General features: G+C 41.5%; 2 protein-coding genes across 5 annotated transcripts in view; both read left to right on the forward strand.

Moving 5' to 3' along the window:
* On the forward strand, nucleotides 1-9,131 carry LOC118331338 (dixin-like). 4 transcript variants are annotated; one of them, XM_035666186.1, is made up of 21 exons: nucleotides 1-252; nucleotides 963-1,092; nucleotides 1,386-1,511; nucleotides 1,784-2,015; nucleotides 2,282-2,383; nucleotides 4,224-4,318; nucleotides 4,413-4,516; nucleotides 4,957-5,040; nucleotides 5,310-5,363; nucleotides 5,506-5,556; nucleotides 5,677-5,781; nucleotides 5,924-5,977; nucleotides 6,109-6,180; nucleotides 6,543-6,584; nucleotides 6,721-6,786; nucleotides 7,044-7,193; nucleotides 7,546-7,609; nucleotides 7,710-7,806; nucleotides 7,984-8,092; nucleotides 8,284-8,363; nucleotides 8,446-9,131. In XM_035666186.1, the coding sequence occupies exons 1-21, from the start codon at nucleotides 190-192 to the stop codon at nucleotides 8,453-8,455; spliced, it is 1,890 nt and encodes a 629-aa protein (XP_035522079.1). In that variant the 5' UTR covers nucleotides 1-189; the 3' UTR covers nucleotides 8,456-9,131. The 4 variants fall into 4 exon arrangements, with proteins under 4 accessions (XP_035522079.1, XP_035522081.1, XP_035522080.1 ...); XM_035666188.1 differs by having other exon boundaries at nucleotides 4,230-4,318; XM_035666187.1 differs by having other exon boundaries at nucleotides 966-1,092.
* Nucleotides 9,132-10,818: 1,687 nt separating this feature from the next.
* dlat (dihydrolipoamide S-acetyltransferase (E2 component of pyruvate dehydrogenase complex)) overlaps nucleotides 10,819-18,562 on the forward strand; it is a gene marked incomplete in the record, with an annotated part of 7,979 nt that continues 235 nt past the window's right edge. Inside the window, 14 exon segments of the mRNA XM_035666185.1 lie at nucleotides 10,819-11,091; nucleotides 12,086-12,187; nucleotides 12,268-12,392; nucleotides 12,771-12,921; nucleotides 15,221-15,347; nucleotides 15,493-15,674; nucleotides 15,811-15,952; nucleotides 16,082-16,149; nucleotides 16,550-16,663; nucleotides 16,980-17,087; nucleotides 17,211-17,329; nucleotides 17,734-17,896; nucleotides 17,988-18,124; nucleotides 18,204-18,562. Coding sequence (XP_035522078.1) covers nucleotides 10,819-11,091; nucleotides 12,086-12,187; nucleotides 12,268-12,392; nucleotides 12,771-12,921; nucleotides 15,221-15,347; nucleotides 15,493-15,674; nucleotides 15,811-15,952; nucleotides 16,082-16,149; nucleotides 16,550-16,663; nucleotides 16,980-17,087; nucleotides 17,211-17,329; nucleotides 17,734-17,896; nucleotides 17,988-18,124; nucleotides 18,204-18,333 — 1,941 coding nt within the window.

The following is an 18,562-nucleotide window of genomic DNA, read 5'->3' on the forward strand; positions in this document are numbered from 1 at the left end:
TGACACCGGTCTCCCAGCCCGAGTAACGGTAGCCGTCTCTTCCGATCCCTCAATTGTCTCGGTTTGTTGACGTTTGCTGGAGTACAGCGGTAGTTAGTAACGGGGGTCTGGTCGTTGTTGCAGGCGAGTCGTGTGAGAGTCATTGAAGCTAGCCGACTAGCTGGCTTCAATGGGTTTTCGAGTTAAAAGATGATCGCCTCACTTTCGAGAGGAAGTTTGCTGGATGAGGTTCTTCACGGGGGCTTTAATGAGGTAACGTCAACCTTTACTTAGCGTTACTAGTCTTCGTGTTTACTGAGTTCACGTTAGCTTTGCTATAATTTAGCAAGCGGAAGCCAGTTAACGTGACATTTGCAAACCCTCTAACAGGCGTGCAAACAAAGTGCCGTAACGTGAGGTAGGAATAACTAACTTCTGCAGTGTGCCCAACCAACTTAACGTTAACGTTAAAATGAACTTAATATGAGCAAAACAATACAATTGCAGCTCTGCACCCACTACATACCTGGCGTTAACCCTAGCTAGTAACGTTAATGGTTTTCATGTGACATTTAAGAAGCCGTACGCGGACACGGCACCGCGGCGGTAAGTGCGGTGTACTGTGTTCGAAACCGTGGTGCGTTCTTTGTCACGTAACCCGGACGACGGGGGAGTCACGTGACTGAACGGGACCGGTAAAGGTGGAGTAACCGTGAGAAGTACGGCGGAGGGAGGCTGAACCATGTAACCCTGAACTGAACACGAAGTAATATGATTGGCCTTCACAATAAAAGTAAAATTGAATAGGCAGTGGGACAATAGACCGCCCCTGCTAACCCCCCTCTGTTGTCCCAGCATAATAAACAAAGGAACTCATTTGTTATGTTCTCAGCCTTCTTTGGCCCCCTCTCTAAGCTGTGTGTTTTTGTTTGTGTTTGTCTGTGGTTTGTTGGATTTGTGTGTATCTGTTTGATGGATTGCAGCAGCAGCTGGTAGCCTATGTTTCCTGGGTGAACTCTCAGCTGAAGAGGAAGCCAGGCCTGAAGCCTATTACGGACCTCAGGCATGATCTGCAGGATGGGGTCGTGCTCACGCAACTAATAGAGATAGTTGGTAAATACACACATGCACACTTACACACAAATGGCTCACATGGTGTAGTAATAGTGGAGGAAGGATAAGAACAAAGAAATGTTGGTGTTTTACCCCCTTTACCATTTTAATGGGGCCTTTTCATTCCTGCAGTAAGCAGATATTTTCAATTAATTTGGAGCAGATTATATTGTTCTACCATTCTTTGTAGATTCATTGATCTTGGGAAATAATACCGCACTGCTATAAAAGTTTTAAATGTAATATGGTTTTGATTTTTCTGTCTCTCTCTGAAACCTCATTCAAATTGTCAGCTGGGGAAGTGCTGGAGGGAGTGCATGATGCTCCACAAAACAAAGAGGAAAGCAGAAAGAATGTGGAGCAAGTTTTGCAGTTCATTTCCTCCAGACACATACGGATGCCACACATAACCGCAAGAGGTAAATCACCGAGGAGTCTGTATTTTCTCTCTCTCTTTGTTTCAAGAGCAGGTGTCCCTAACCTTTTCTGGTTGCTGACCCATTGTTGTAATCAACCTCTAACCTCTAAAGCACATATAAGTTTCCATTGTATACTTATTTCCACAATCTACAGTCCACATGTGATGGTTTCTGTTATAAAGCTGCTATCTTGGCATCCCATGTTACCGTGTGTTGCAAATACTGTACATTAACTCATTATTGATGGACATATGTTCCCTTTCTGTCTTCAGACATTGTCGATGGTAATCTGAAATCTGTAATGAGGATAATTCTGGCGCTGGCTGCCCACTTCAAGCCCTCAGCCAACCACAGGGCTGCTTCTGGAAGTGGGAGGGGTTTGGCAAGAGGCTCTGCCAACCACAACCCTCTCTCCGCTGTTGCATTAGCACAAGGTGCAGCTGCTGCGCTCGCATCAGCACGACATGATGCCTCTCAGCCTGCACATGCCACCCGTATTCACAGGTATGCTGGCCCCGATAATCATAAATACAGACATAAACCCCCTGTCAACATCTTTCTATAATATCGTTATATAGCAACCGTTATCTGCCACAGCAGTCGTTTGTTAGATGAGTTTGTAGTCTTTGCTGTGCTCTGGTGGACAAACTCCAAATTACCATCCTTACAACTGCTTAAAAAGGGGCTTGTCTCTGTATATTTGTTATTAAAAGTCTACAGCAGTTCTTATTTATAAATAAATAACCTCTGCTTTATCTGCGGCCTTTCAGTGGCTGGGGGTTGGATGGGGAAAAGAGTGTGTGTGTTCGTGCACTGGTTGAGCAGTATGAAAGACGATCTCCGGATGAGCAGGACAACCCCCAGCCTAGCAGGTAATCTGCTTTTACATAAACTCAAGTTTGTCATAATAATTAAATATTGATGCAGTGAATAATTTAATTTAGTAACTTTTGTGCCCTTTTCTGTGCAGTCTAAATGTAATATAAAAGGCAGATCTGATTCAGTTAAACATCATAACTTCAGAAGGAAAAACACCTGTAAACTGTAACATGTAAAAGTAGCAGCCTGTCTGCTGAAGGACAAGGATTGGGCTAATTTTCACAAAAGCATTAATAAAATCTGTCACAGACACTTAGTATGGGCTGGATCATGTTGTGAGATTGTCTCCTTTTAAATAATGCAGGATTGTGATAATAGATAATGGGATTAAAAGCTTCTTGACTTTGCTGGCCTAAATTCATGAACGAGGTGACTGCACTTCAGTAGCCAAGTGGTATAAAAAAAAGTATTTTTGCTCAGTTACATCACACTGTGAAACTCAGTTTGTTGCTATTTATACTGTATACTTTTGCCGGTTGTTAATTTTATGTAAGTTATCTGTTATCTTCCATCTTTAACACCACACTTTGGGAACAGTAGACTACATTCTGTGGTTTATTTGTGTGTGTGTATGTGTGTGTATTAGACTGCCTGACAGAGCATATGACTTCGGTTTTAGTACTCCAAACTGCCCTGCCGTGTGTGTGTGTGTGTGTGTGTGTGTGTGTGTGTGTGGTAGTAGTGGGCAAAACACAGGCAGATGATATAAAAAAAGAAATAATCAGTCCTTATCCTCTCAAATCACATGTCCTGTTTGAAGTTATGCTCTGTGGTGTTCTTTTTCACCATCATTGTTTGTATGGGTTTTAATATGAGCACAGATGTGTGTGTACCTGATTATAATGATCGAAAGAAAAGTGCATACGTTGATTATTTGTAGAACAGTGGAGTAGTTTTGTTTCGAGAGACAGAGATTCAACAGCGCTGCAACGACCCGAGGCTGTCATCACATATGTAGTTTATTATTTTAGTGAGAGATTCTGAGCAGTGTCTGCTGCGTTGGTTCCCATGTCAACTAGCTGGAGGGCGAGGGGCGGAGTGAGGAGAATCACACACTGTCATGAGTTTGTAGAGATGCTGATGCCACAGACCCACATGCAGGGTGGAACTTAGGCTCCTTGGAAGTATTAAGCACAGTTTAAGACCACCTGTAACCCACTATGGGGGGAACGCAGATTAAATGGTAAGACCAGACACTGTGAGGCAGTGTGGGTTTGTGTGGACACTTGTGCAAGTGTGTGTGAGTTTATGCTTATTTTACCTTAACAATTCTACTACAATGTAACGTGAAAAGAGACTAGATTAAGTGTAGCGTCTGCATGCATCGTGCTTTGATTTGCAAAAGGCATGTGAGGATTAATGGCATCTTTTGGCATATTAGGATTTGGGAACCTATGTGTCATTCTCATGTGTTGTTTTATCCTGTCTGTCTGCTTTTCTCTCTTATGAGTCAGAATATTAACAAAAGGAACTTGTTGGAAAGGGTTGTCGAAGACACAGTGTGTGTTTAACAGCTTCCATTAAATCATTGTTAATGAAAACAGTCGGAATCTCTGAATTTCATGAATGTCTTTGTTTCCTATCACTACTCGGACCGCTGACAGGGCTTCAGAGTGACAGTTTTACTTTTATTACTTAAACATTTATATAGGTGTACTGCATTATTACTACAAATATATTACAACAAATTAAAATGTCACCCAGCTGGTCAAAGCAGTAGCACATAATATACTATATTTGCAAGTTTTTTTTTTTGCTAGTAAGTGTTTACATGCACACAACCCCATTCTTCTCTGGAATTAATTGATTAATCAGCGTTTTATCCTCCACGAGCCTCAGCTCCGTCAGTCCACTGTCACCTCCTAGAGCTGCACCCAGCAGCCACTCAGACAGACAGCAGGAAGGCTACCAACAACAAGAGATCAGTGGTGAGTTCACTCAGTTTTTCTTTGATCAGTAAACCTCATGATTTATTGTTGGACATGTGTAACTGCTAAATTGTGTACGTCTGTGTGCATGTAGCCGATTCATCTCATGTTGCATCGGAGACGGCGTGGGAGGATTCTCTCAGTGAAACTTTGGAGAAGGAGGTGCAGGACACACGTAAAATGGTGTCTGCTTTACAGGTACATGCATATCGAAGTTTGAGATTGATTCTGGTGATACTCTGTGTATAAATTCAGTGCTAACCTTTTGTTAAGCAGTCAGAATGTGTTTTTGTTGACTTCCAAATTAAAGTTTCAGTGCATAGTCTGTATTTGATTATAGCGTGATATATGTCACAGTTGTTTTTTTTTTTTTAAGATATTGGATGTAGAGCTGGTAAAAACCAAACCAAAAAATATTAATACAGACATTAAGAGTCACTGACTGACCTAGTTTTGCTCATGTTAGTAGTCTAGTAGTAATTTCTCAGGTGCTATTTACTAATGAGCTATTTAAATGCTGTTCTTATTACACATCAAGCACACACCCCTTCACTACACACATCAGACAACCTACCAGCATTAACTGGTCCAAAGTACAAACTGGTGTCACATGTTGTTATACCCTTTGTGTTTTTAAGGCCCTGCTGTTGCATGGTTCGCTGCCTGAGGATGAGCAGGATGTGTCTCTGAGTTTGGACCAAGGCAACACTGAGCAGCAACTGGTAGTGATTGTCTCCTTTTATTTTTAGCTTCTCATCCCTTTTTCTGTCCTTCTCTGTCTGATCTTTGTCTTTTCTGTGTCACACTCTCCTTCACTCTGTTTCACCGGCTCTTTGTGTTCAGTGCAGATCACGTTTCTTTTCCTTAACTCTGAGTTTGTGTGTGTGTGCATGCTTATGTGTATGTCAGAGGGTGACACGGGTATCAGTTTCCCTTCCTACTCAGACCATTGTGGTTCACACACATATCCCTTTTTTCTTTCTCTTTGCAGGTAGTCATTCGCAGTCGTTTAGATCAGAGTATGGAGGAGGCTCAGGGGCTGAAGGTAAATAATTTGAATGTGTTGTCCCTATATTCTTTTGTCAGACCAACAGACACACTTATCTTATTACTGAGAGAATTAACTCCTGTAATGCACACTGTAATTAATATTTAATTCAGAGTGTGTTGTTTGCTGTTTACTTTAGCGGGAACTTTTGCGCTGTAAGCAGGAGATGAGAAACCTGCAGGGAGTCAAGGTAAGTCGAAGCCAGATCTGCTGTTAATTGTCGTATTGCTCAGTTGAATGTAGTTCTAGTTGTGTTGTAAGAAAGTCGCTCCCTAAGGTATTGACTTTCTGTGGGTTTGTAAATGTGCAGGACGCCCAGCAGCAGAGGCTGTGCACTCAGGAGGCATCAATTCTGCAAATGAAGCAAGAGCTTCTCAGAGCCAGCATTACGAAGGACGAACTCAACAACAAGAATGTACAAAATAGTCTCAAATACAAGTTTGTTTTTATTAAAGTGAATGTAAAGTGTAAAAACCTAATGTGTACAGTTTTCATTAGCTGCTGTATATGTTAAGTGTGTGTTGCAAATTCCCCTCCACTATGACAATGTGTTATAGGCAGAGCTGCAATGGAAGCTGGAGGAATGTAACAGGCTGTGGGGCGAATGCAAGGTGAAGCACTCCAGTCCCTCTCTTTAAATGGTCTAATGGTTTAGTCATCCTAGCTTTATGTTACACAACTGTTCGTCGAGTTTGTACAAAATAATGAACTCTGCCCGTTCTCTTTGGTTGGGTTTGTGCAGAAGGAGATCGGACAGAAGGACAGACTACTGCAGCAACTAAAACACAAGCTTGAAGAAAGCCAAAAAAAGCAGGTATGTTGGCCACTTTTGGAAGGAAGTTAAACAATAATGGGCTCAAAATGGGCAGTCCAGCTCAGTGCTATGTGTGAAAATGTCGGACCAAAAGTTAACCTTTAATTCACTTTTAAAATACCCTTCACAGTCTTTGTAGTTTTTTTTACTTGAGGTTTTATCAGCAAATCAATACTAAAACTTACTTTTATGCAAGAGAATATGCCTAAAACAGAAGTGTAAACTTACTTCCTCTGTCACTTATTCAATAAACTAGTCACTTTAATAATCTGAGGCATGGACTAGATATATATATATATGTTTAAGATTTAGGATCTAGCAGGTCTATACTGGTGTGTGATGTTGGTTTGTCTGTTTGGCAGAGTGAATTGCAAAGAGAGTTGGAGCATAAAAACAGCATGCAGGTAGTACTGTTTCTTTACTGACTCTTTCTGCACTAAAATCTTAATAAACAGTTGAGTTTTAGGTTTCATGTTCATCTGCACCAGGCAGCCATGAATTCACATGTACACTACACACTTTTTTTGTTGCTTTTTTTAGATTCCTGCCGGCACAGAAAACAATGGATTTGCTTACTCTGGAAATCCAGCTCCCTCTATGTCAGGCGTAAGTATTGTCTCTATTGATAAGGCTGTTCAGTCAGTGGGTCTATTTATATTCTTTATGTTAAGGTGCCTACAAAGCTCCACACAGCTATACTGTACTTTGTACTCTAATTATAGTAAGTTAAAGAAATAACATGGGATAGAATATGCTGATAATACAGAAATAATAGCACTGTAAGACTTTAAACAAGCACACAGTTGTTCTATAAAATTAGCTTTTTGTGTTTGACATGGTTCTCTGTGTTTGTGCTCTTTTAGCAGGCAGAGGAAGTCCAGCTGCTCAGAGATGCACTTAGAAGTTTGAGGAACAACTTCAGAGATCATGACCCACAGCACCATACACTGGACACCCTGGAGCAGGGCATAGTGTCACTCATCGACAGACTGCACGTTCTGCATACACACAGGGTACAAATATAACCCAACTGAGAAACTGATTTTGTTTGTTTTTGCTTCAAAGTGAATAAAAAAAGAGCAATTTTAATGTCAAAGTCATGTGGTGTCACATGAACTGATCCATCTTCAGAGCTATGACAGAGATTGAATTGTTAAATAATCAGCTGATGGCCACTTTAAGATCAGATTTGACTGTGTAATTGATTGATGAGTGATGACCAATGAAAGAATATAGTATAAATTAGTATATTTATTCATATATTATTGATTTATACTAATAAATCTTCTTAGAAATGGTTACTTTTGACAGAATGTAGAGCTTTAAAATGATGAGGGCCTGTCAACATTTATCCAAATACTGCAGGGAAGGGGGAAATCTCCAAGACGCAAAGATCAACACACAGACTCTGACACCTGGCCTTGTACAAGTAAGTTGTTCCAACATTAACCCTCTCAAATACACATGCACATACACATGTAATACAGTATTTATGCTTTTACTAACTGTATTTCTGCTGTTCATTACAGAGGTTTGTCAGTCCCACAGTGGTTCTTCTGCATCCACTAAAATCCTTTATTTTACTGGAAAATCTCCAACGCCTTCCATGATCAATATACCGAAAAGGTTAGTGTGTGTGTGTGTATATTGAGGTATTTTCTTTCTGAAATATTTTTTTTTGTTTTCTTTAGCTAAATTCACCTGAACAATGTTGATAATCCTAATCCTGTAACACATACATTTAGGCCACAGGTAGAAAAAAAGATGTCAAGATGAGTGTGTCTCGTTGTACACATCGTACAGGCTGGGTGAGGTGACTCTCAAGGATGTTAAGGCAGCTGTGGATCGAGAGGGAAACTACAGGTACCACTTCAAGGCCCTGGACCCTGAGTTTGGCACTGTGAAAGAAGAGGTAAGAGAAAGCTGACCTTTAAATAGACAATAGGACAGTAATAGCAAACTTAGTGCACACTGGTCACAATAAAAAACCCATGGCACTTAACCTGTGCAAAAATACACTCCAACATACAAATGCCACTTGAGTGTAGGTAAGATAAAAGCAGAGTAGTCACACATATAATATGTCCTTATGTCTGTGTGCAGGTATTCTTGGATGGAGCAATCATTCCAGGCTGGGAAGGGAAAATAGTGGCCTGGGTAGAAGAGGACTGTGGTGAGGAAAGGTAACAACATGGTAATTCTGCAACTCTCTCTTTATTTTCCAGACTTTCAGTGGTCAGCAACGCTTTCTCTTTTCTGTCTCAGGCCATTGTAGGTTCAAGCTGAGAGGCCATATCTCTTCTTGCTTTTGCTTCTGGTTGCTCTGATCCCGGAGGCTCATTCAGACAACTGTTGACAGAGTTACAAGTGGACACTTTTTGAGATTCATGTCAGCAAGAGATTTGGGTTGGTCAGCTGGTACTAAACCACACTGATATGTCCTACTCGCTCTGGAAACTGAAACTTAGTATATCATAAAGCTGAAACTGTAGTATCAAAACTTGACTAGACAGTAACATTATTGTAACATTACTGTTTTTAAAACCAAGTTAGTGTTGTTTCATCTGTAGTTTACTTCTGGTTTGTATTGAGGAATTGGAAAAAGGTCACTTTTAACTGCCCAATATCACTTTTCATTCCAACCAGATTACGTGTTAGAAATATGTACTGTCCATTGTTCTTTAGCCCCGGTACATTTCAGTCTTAATTGTGACTGTGAAGTGAATATACAGTATTATCTATCATAACAAGAAATAGGAGGTTAGAAAAAAACGTTAAAAAAATACCACTTTTATAATGTTACAAGGAAAATAAAACCTACTGCTGACAAATACACTGAGCAGATACCAGCTTCTAATACTATTACTATGTTTTGTATTGATTACATATAACAGATAACAGTGAAAAGAAAGAGGGTGAACAGAAAAGTCTATTGCAAAAAAAAAAAAAAACACATCTGAATGTATTTCAGACTATTAAGTTTCACTAAATAGGACCCAAATCCAGATGTGGGTTTTAAATGTCTGTAGCACACCAGCACGCATGCTCAAACTGAACTGCTGTCAGTGAATAGAAATGGTGCTGGAACTTTTTTTGTGTAGAAATGCAGATGAACAGCACTGTTATTTTGTTTACGTTATGAAATCGTTTTGTACACTTGTGTAAAATATTTTCACCATGTCCTTAAATTGTTTTTGTAAATTCATGTCTCTGATTTGTTTAAAGAGAGATTCTAATGAGGTGAGAACACTTCTGGTCCTGTTCAAAAGATGCTGTGGATGTGCATTTGAACATCAGAGATTTAATAGAGATTTGGTCCTGAAACAATGGATTATCCCATTATTTATGGTGTATGTATGTATGTATGTGTGTGTGTGTGTGTGTGTGTGTGTGTGTGTGAGAGAGAGGGAGAGAGAGGTGATGGACCTTTGACACATAAATGCCAGAACAGTGGTTCTACTTGATGCAGTGAAATGCTCAGCTCTCTTCAGATAGACCGAAACTAGATCACACACATTTTCGTTCACTCTGCTTCTGTCTCTTCCCATTTGGGATCAGTGTGTACGCCTCCTACAAGCCAACAGAAATATGCATCAGTATAATTTTAACTGAAACCCATTTGAATGCCATAACTGCCTGTTATTGTAAAATGTACAATTTGCTGGTGAGATGGTTATTTAGAATTTGTTTTGTTTACACAAAGTTTTACAAAATATGGATACTGTCTGTTTAAAGAAATAAACATGGCCTTTGTTGAATGTGAAATAAATCCTTTTTTGTTTTTAAAAAGATGTCATTGTTCCAGTTTTTATGGTGGTTGGGAGACAATGGGGAACTATCGTTTACTGATACATTGACATCATAGACAGTTCTTGTTAGCTCATATTTATATATATCTTTAAAAATTCATGTTGTTGATTGACTGACTAGCTGGGTTTTAAGGGGTGAATGAATAGGGTGTATTAGTTTTTATTTTTTTTATTGAACAATTTAAATGTACAAAACTACAAGGTATACAATAACAAACAGCACATTGGTGACATAATAAATAAATCAAAGATAGAGTACAAATTTAAATAAATAATAATTAAAATAAATAAATAAATAGAAGCCAAGTTCATCTCCAGTTTATGTCCTCTATTTGGGACCTCCAGTAAAACTTGCCACGGGGAACACCTTTATTCATTCTTTGAAAACACTGGCGAATATGTTTGGGTGTATTAGTTAACTACAGGCAGCCGCAGTCCAATATTTTACTGCCACCGTGTGGTCGCTGGTGGAATTGCAGTAAAACACAACCTTGCAGCTCTTGAATAAGTTTTATAGTTTGTACCATCGCAGACTTGTAAATGTCTTTTTTTTTTTACACTTTTTATTTCATTAACCTTGCTTATGTTTTTAGTTTTATTCACAGTGCTGTTTATTCGGTTTTCGCTGGTTTAACTTTTAACGACCTATGTTTGCGACACCTGTTCCTCAGCTACGGCAGGGCAAGGAGGAGAGCCGTAAAGCGTTGTGTTTTGGACTGGAGGAGGTCATTAGAAAGTGAGGAGACATTCGTTCCCAACCTGTCTCTGATGCCGGTGTGAGACAAATCCATTATTCAGCAGCTCCGTGTAGTGTTTCCACCGCTTCGAAATGCTTCGTCTCATCCTGCGGCTCCGGCCGACCGCCGGGCTCCCCGGTCCCCGTGTCCTCCCCGGTCCCCGTGTCCTCCCCACCGGGCCTGCTGCGCTCGCCTCCCGCTCCGTGCCCGGAACCGGCTGTCTGAGGCGGCTGCACTGCGGAGCGGGGTCCCGGGCAGTGCGTTTGAGCTCCGGCCTCAGCCACAGAGGGACCGTGCTGCGGTGTCCCCCGCTCACAGGCAGCTGTCAGAGCCCCCGTTTCTACAGCCTGCCGCCGCACCAGAAGGTAACGTTACCGGACCCGGTGTGAGGTTGCTATAGCACCGACGGTACAGCTAGCATGACCTCCCCAGCTTGCCTTACAAAGCGCTGTGATATACCCAGCAGGCTGTCACTCCTCACTGCCTTAATCCAGCTGTTGCATTAGGTTTTATCATTAAGTCATTAAGTCGAACCTGCAGTCACTGCTTTAAATCAGAGCACCAAAACGTTCATTTTGCTATTTGAATAGTTTATTTTACATGAATTACAGTCTTTTAGTTATACATTACAGTGTCCCCAAACACTATGGGTGCTAAGTCTTTTACATTATTCAGTGTCTTTGGAGGCACAGGCAAACACAAACACCTGAAGGTAATAGACAGATTCACTAAATTGGACCCAAATCCAGATGTGTGTTGTCAGTATGAGGCACACCAGCATGCAGCAAACAGGACAGACTCAAAACAGCTGGCAGCGAAGAGAAATGACAATCCTCTAACTCTGATGTGCATGTAGACATTTCAGCACTCTACATCTGGCAAAATTAGAATTCTTCTTTTCTGTATTTCATATTTATGAAATTCATCAGGTGTTATTTCCACGAGCGACTTGTGCTGCTGTTATAGTCAGTGTGGATATATTGAGTTTGCCATTGATGAACACTTTTGTCTCTCAGTGCAATGCTCAAAATACATATTAGATCTGTATGGGAACCCCTCTCCTAGCCTTTTATGTCTGTCTTGTGTATATCTGCTATCAGATGTTGCATGACCTTGAAAACTTCTGTAAGACATCACAGATGTGGTGAAACGCAGCTGTATGTGGGTCATTTATTGAGCAAGGGAATGAGGTGATGATGATGTAGCAACTGCAGTTACAACACCTGGCCAGTCTCCAGTATTTGCAGTGCCATAAAGTGACCATGGAGCTCTTTCAGTATTCTTAAATGTCTATTCCTTTGATGTTGACAGCCACCAGGCTAAATATGGCACTTTCTCAATTTGTTTTCTGTCCGTCAGGTGGAGCTTCCCGCACTGTCGCCCACCATGCAGACAGGAACGATCGCTCGCTGGGAGAAGAAGGAGGGAGAAAAAATCAGCGAGGGTGACCTTATAGCTGAGGTTAGGAGCTGTGTGTGTGTTCCTGTATTATTGTAGGAAATCTTCACTGTACACATTTTTAAATGCGTCTGTCTTTGTAGGTGGAGACGGACAAAGCGACTGTCGGTTTTGAGATGCTGGAGGAGTGCTATATGGCAAAGATCCTGGTTCCTGAAGGCACCAGAGATGTCACCATCGGAGCAGTAATCTGCATCACAGTTGACAGGTAAGTGTCTGTGCTTTGACAATGTAAAACACAGGCTGAGGAACAAGGTGTGCCTCACTATACGAAGAGTTCCAGAGTAAAATAGGTGTCTGATTCAAGTTAGTTTTGCAATAGTGCTCTCCTAAAACAATTGTTGCTGTTACAGTGATGAATATGAGCTAAATATTAGATCACACTTAGCATGACAGCTGATTTTTCTTCACTGTGTGTAATTTCAATATTGCTCTGTGTTAAATGTCCTTTTCCTACTTTTTCATACTCATTTTTCTTCCAGAACCAAAGTAGCTTTCAACATGTTACCCAGATCCTGGTCCTTTAGTCTAGATGTAGTTGTGCTTGCTGTGTGTCTAATATCTGTGTGTATATGTTCCCCTGCAGCCCCGATCTCATCCCAGCCTTTAAGGACGTAACGTTGGAATCACTTAAAGCAGCCGGTCCCTCACCTGTTGCCTCCGCTCCTCCTCCTCCTCCTCCTGCTGCCGCTGCTCCTCCTGCTGCCCCGGGCAGCTCTTACCCCACACATTTGAAGGTAGGCGTGTTCTTACGTAAGCAAAAACACATGCAGGTGTGAAGTCAACTAGTGTAGAGGATGTTTACGGCCACAGTGTCCCGTCCTCCAGCAGAATGGAGTTGTGTGCGGTTTTCTCTCTTTTCCATCAGTCTTGGTGGCAAGTCGCCTAAATTTCTAAAATTTTAAACCACTATGTGTAGAGAGATCAACAAGCTGAAAGCAACACATTGGAGTGTCTCATTTTAAATATACATCAAATATAATAGTCACATCACAATTCTGCACATAGTACTGATAGATTTGATGAGGCAAAACATGATTTGATGTGTTTTGTGCATTTATTATTACATGTGATTTTTGAGGCTTTATATTGAATTACAAGAGAATGTCAACCATGATCTCGTGCTGTCCTGTCTCTAAAACTACATTTTACATGTTAGTGTCATTAAGCCATTGTCTCTGTGGAATAATTCAGAAAGTAGGTTGGATGTTTGGCTGTGCAGTATGACCCAAATCTCATACCCTGATATAGGTAATTCCATATCCAGACAATAATGTATATCAGAATGTAGCACATTTTCTGTAAATGTAATAAATATGTTATATAAAATTGCCATAAAGGCCTATTTCTATTTCTATTTTTAGCTAATTATATACTTGAAAAATAACAAATACGAACTCATATTTGGTTATTGCACATTGCACATTTTCAATTGAGCATGTAACAAAATATAAAATATTAACGTGTAAGTATTAATTACTTTTGTGGCTGTCATTCGAAGAGACCTTTCTGTTTGACATTATTCTGACATTAGATGGTAAAAGAGGTCAGTGGTGTTCGAGTCTTTAATGGGGACTCGTCTGCGCCATCATTTGTAAGGTATGTAGTTTTGTGAGTTTATGAAAAAACATAATTATGTCCATTGATACACCATGACAGTTTGATCACTTCTGTAAATAATGTTCAACATCAGAAACACCAAAATCCAAACAGGAGGAAAATGCTGTGTTTCCCTCCATCCATACCTTGTCCTGAATGAAAAAATCCACTTAGGAAACAGATACAGAAACCTTCTATATCGCTGTATTGTGTGCCCTCCGGCTAATTTCCCACAGATGAAATGCCTCACTTACTGCGCTAACATCAAGATCAGCAGGGAAAACGGCAATTTTCTCTCTTTATGGGACACAGAGATGTTAACGCAGTCTGACATTAGCTGAGGCACACAGACATCTTTGACGCACAGGAGGCGAGGCACATAAAGCCATCTCTTGGTGTGCCTCTGCCAGCTAGGAGTAACATAAATGTCTGAGTCGCTCTTACATGCGGGCAGGAGGCCAGAGATGAGGGTTTGTAATTGCAGCGAACCTTCTTTCATGTAGCGTCAGTTTTGGCTTTCCTGAGCCCACACCTGTAGCACTCTGCTGATGTGCAGTCGCTCGTCTTTTGACATCTACCTTGATATCAGACCAGGGCAGGCGGGCTAAGTGGCTGGTGCACGTGCGGTCAATTTCACATTGATTGGGATGTATAAAGGAAAGGTGTGCAGGACCTGGCGTACGACCTGGTTTTATACATTGTGGATTTGTCTTTGCGTACGTACTTTTCAAGTTTTGTAAGTATGAAAGTGTGTCAGGCTTTTCATACCCGAACTGCGACAGAAGTAATCCCTCTCTCAGGTACGAGCTCCTGGAGAGGGGTCCTTGTGTCACTTTCACTCTCCTCAATGTTTGTTTGAGTTGCCTTCATGCATATTTTCTGCCTACATCCGTGCTGTACGGAATAACGCAAAGCGGTGTCCAAATGGAACAAAATATTGCCATAAAGATTGTGATTCATGACTCAATGAAGTAAACAGTCAAGCATAATATGAAAAAATGGACATTTTTCACGATATATTATCATATGGCACGGTCCTAATGGGCACTGATTTCTTTAGCTTTTGTAAGTTTTAAGAAAGCAAATCAAATAAAACTTCTGCTCTCCAATAGCAATTTCATATTTTTGTCATTTCAAAACAGCATTTACTTTCTTATGGTTCTTACGGTGAGTCAGTGATCTGAACAGGAAAAAGACAAGTTGCTTGCAAAAAGTGGAAATATTTGCATTTGTTTTGAGGTTGTTTCTGTTTGGAAGATTTTTTTTCGCGCTCTATTTCACGTGTCTACCTGAAGCTCTCAGGACATGTCAGGTCCAGCTGTCTAGATTGCCATTGTTGCAGAGAGTACCAAGTGGTCAGACGGGAAGCTATAGAGAGTACAGCCCCCCTGCCTTGACTTCTGTCGCTCATGTTTCTGTTTCTCATGTATTTTACAGATCACACTTCCTGCCCTCTCTCCCACCATGACGATGGGAACAGTGCAGCGCTGGGAGAAGAAGGTCGGAGAGAAGCTGAGTGAAGGAGATCTGCTGGCCGAGATCGAGACTGACAAGGCGACCATTGGTAAACCCAAACTGACTCTGACACCTCAGTCCTGACATATTTGAACTCATATGATCATATTTGGTGAACCTTAAATATCCCTTTATATGGATCAACTGTTACAACTGTCTTGCTCAACATGTCCCTTTCATGTGTTTGTGTGTAGGCTTTGAGGTGCAGGAAGAAGGATATTTGGCCAAAATCATGGTGGCAGAAGGGACTCGGGATGTGCCCCTGGGGACACCGCTCTGCATCATTGTGGAGAAAGAAAGTGACATTGCTGCCTTCAAGGATTATGTAGAGACTGGAGTGGCAGATGTTTCCACACCACCTCCAGCTCCAGCACCAGTGAGACACACATTTTACTTTCAAATATAAGTGAATACTACCCAAATACTCACAAAAACTAAAACTAAAAAAACACAAAAAAAATGTGGCCTTGCACTGCACAGGTATGACATGATTTGTGATTTGTATTTTCCAGACTGCAGCTCCGGTTGCTGCAGCACCCAGTTCTGCTCCTGCAGCCGCTGCGCCTGCTGCATCCAGGAAGGGCCGTGTGTTTGCCAGCCCACTCGCCAAGAAACTCGCAGCTGATAAAGGAATTGACCTGGCACAGGTCAGCGGTAAGTAACCAAGAGGCAGGTAGTCAGATCTATGTTGTTAGAGTATTACAGAACAGTGAATACAAAGCTAGACAAAGCCATAATAAACTATGTATGTACTGTATATACATTGAGCTGTTTTCTGTTCAGGCTCCGGTCCTGATGGACGCATCACCAGGAAAGATATAGACAGCTTTGTTCCACCAAAGGCTGCACCTGTAAGTGAAGCTCACACGTTTCTGTTTAATCCTGTGCAGTCATATATAACAACTTTAATTGATTTGTTTAATATAAAAATGTCTCTTTCTAGCTTATACAATGCAAGACTGCTACTTTTTTTTTGTGTTCTGTTTAATATTATGGAACTTTTTACTGTTGGTTGGACAAAATGAGCAATTTGAAGAATCTTGATTTTTGTTTAAAAAAACTTTGTAACATTATGTGTCCAGATGTTACAGTAAGCTAAAAGGTTTTGGTCTTCCAACCTGGCAAAATAATCCTGATTAGATTTTTTTCCGTACTTGTGAACACTCTCATAATGTTGCTGTCATACTGTATGTCCCTCAAGTTTTTGTTGTAATCTGTTTTACATGCAAATGAAATAATTTCTGTTGGCAGGCCGTAGCTGCTGCTCCCACACCAGCCGCAGCTCCAGCTGCTCCTGCACCTGCTGCAGTTCCTGCTGCACCAGCTGGGACCTTCACAGACATCCCTATCAGCAACATCCGCAAGGTGAGCGCAAACACACACCTGACTTTTTGTGTACCATTGTGTTCAATGAAGACTTCCTCTCCTGCTCAAACCCCTCTGGTTGCAGTCAGGTGTAATTCATGACACGCTCCCTCTATGCAGGGTTTGGTTCTGATGTATTGAACGCCGAGAGAGAAAAGTCCTGAGGGGTTTTTCACAGTGTGACTCTGTTATCTCTAACTTGTGCTTCCACATGTTTCCCTGAAGACAGGCACTCACACATTTATCAACACAGACTCGGCTGTCTGTGATGAATTATGGATCAAAGCTGAAGTGCATATATGCGTGTCTCCTGCAGGTGATCGCTCAGAGGTTGATGCAGTCCAAGCAAACCATCCCCCACTATTATCTGTCTGTAGATGTCAACATGGACCAAGTGCTTGAGCTTCGGACAGAACTTAATGCTGTGAGTTTTTTTTCTTGTAAATAGACGTGTAGAAGAATGAAAGACAGGAAACCTTTGAACAAAGATAATTATTTCCTGTGTATGTGGTGTTTTTTTTTAAACGACCTCGCCTTCCCTCTGCAGGAAGTGAAAGCCCAGAATATCAAGCTCAGTGTGAATGACTTCATCATCAAAGCCAGCGCTCTGGCTTGCCTCAAGGTTCCTGAGTGCAACTCCTCTTGGATGGACACAGTCATTCGCCAGTGAGCAGACACACACAAACAGGCATATCCACATACATGTGGTTATATACAGTAAATGGGGAGAGTTCACTTGGTTCGTAGATCTTCTACAAAAACATTTCTCTTAAGTTTAAATGTGAGGAAGTTTGCTTCCAAGTGACTGTACTGTACAAACACATTAGAATTGTTTAGTCATCTTAAAGAAAGGAATACCAACAATGAAGGCGTTGCCAAAGACAAAATAGCGGTATTGGTAGATTAGAATAATACTGATATTGGTCTCTTAAAGTGTAGCTGCACTCTTATGCCAGTAGAGGGCTCTCAAACCACAGACATTTTTTCATCTCATCTCAGTTTAGGAACATTGTCACGTTGACCAAATTTCTGTGCTGTCATCAGTATTGACTTATTTAGTTATTTTCCAGGAATCACGTGGTGGACCTGAGTGTAGCAGTGAGCACAGCCAGTGGCCTCATCACGCCCATAGTGTTTAACGCCCACACCAAAGGACTGGCAGCCATCAGCTCTGATGTGTCGGCTCTTGCTGCCAAAGCGAGAGAGGGCAAACTGCAGCCACATGAGTTCCAGGTACAACACATGATCTGATCCTGTCTCTAGTGATCTAGCAAATTGAAACGGTCCTCTTCAATGTGTGTTTGTTTTTTTTTTCCCCCACCAGGGAGGTACATTCACAATCTCTAATTTGGGAATGTTTGGCGTCAAGAACTTCTCAGCAATTATCAACCCTCCTCAGGCCTGTATCCTCGCCGTCGGTGGCTCAGAGAAACGGCTGATGCCAGCTGATAATGAGAAAGGGTCAGTGAGTTAAAATACTGTATCAAGGTGGACATGCCACAAAAAAAAAATCCAGTCTGATTCAGTGTGTGTTTTGCAGGTTTGACGTAGCCAGCATGATGTCGGTGACACTGAGCTGCGACCACCGGGTGGTGGACGGTGCGGTCGGCGCGCAGTGGCTCGCAGAGTTCCGCAAGTTCCTGGAGAAACCCGTCACCATGCTGTTGTGATTGGACTGTACTGCCGTTAAACTGCAGCAACAGGCCGAGGCCTCTCACTGAAGTGATCTGATTGGTCTAAAACCAGTCTGAAACCTCCTGTGATTGGCCGGCCTGCCACCAGGTCACTCCCAGTTACCCAGAAGGGGAAGAGGCAGAACTCACTCCGCTTACCTGTCTGTCTCGCTGTCTCTCCTGTCTATCTTTCTCTCCTCTTGCTCTCTCTCTCTCTCTCACTCAT

The sequence above is a fragment of the Morone saxatilis genome, unplaced genomic scaffold (assembly GCF_004916995.1).
Source record: "Morone saxatilis isolate NCDOM2014 unplaced genomic scaffold, NCSU_SB_2.0 Contig20, whole genome shotgun sequence".
Classification (NCBI taxonomy): domain Eukaryota; kingdom Metazoa; phylum Chordata; class Actinopteri; family Moronidae; genus Morone; species Morone saxatilis.

Coding starts and splice junctions, on each gene's coding strand:
- LOC118331338 (XM_035666186.1), top strand. CDS start 190: ATGATCGCCTCACTTTCGAGAGGAAGTTTGCTGGATGAGGTTCTTCAC. Junction 5,364..5,505: donor AGGAGGCTCAGGGGCTGAAG/GTAAATAATTTG, acceptor TGTTTACTTTAG/CGGGAACTTTTGCGCTGTAA. Junction 6,181..6,542: donor AAGAAAGCCAAAAAAAGCAG/GTATGTTGGCCA, acceptor TCTGTTTGGCAG/AGTGAATTGCAAAGAGAGTT.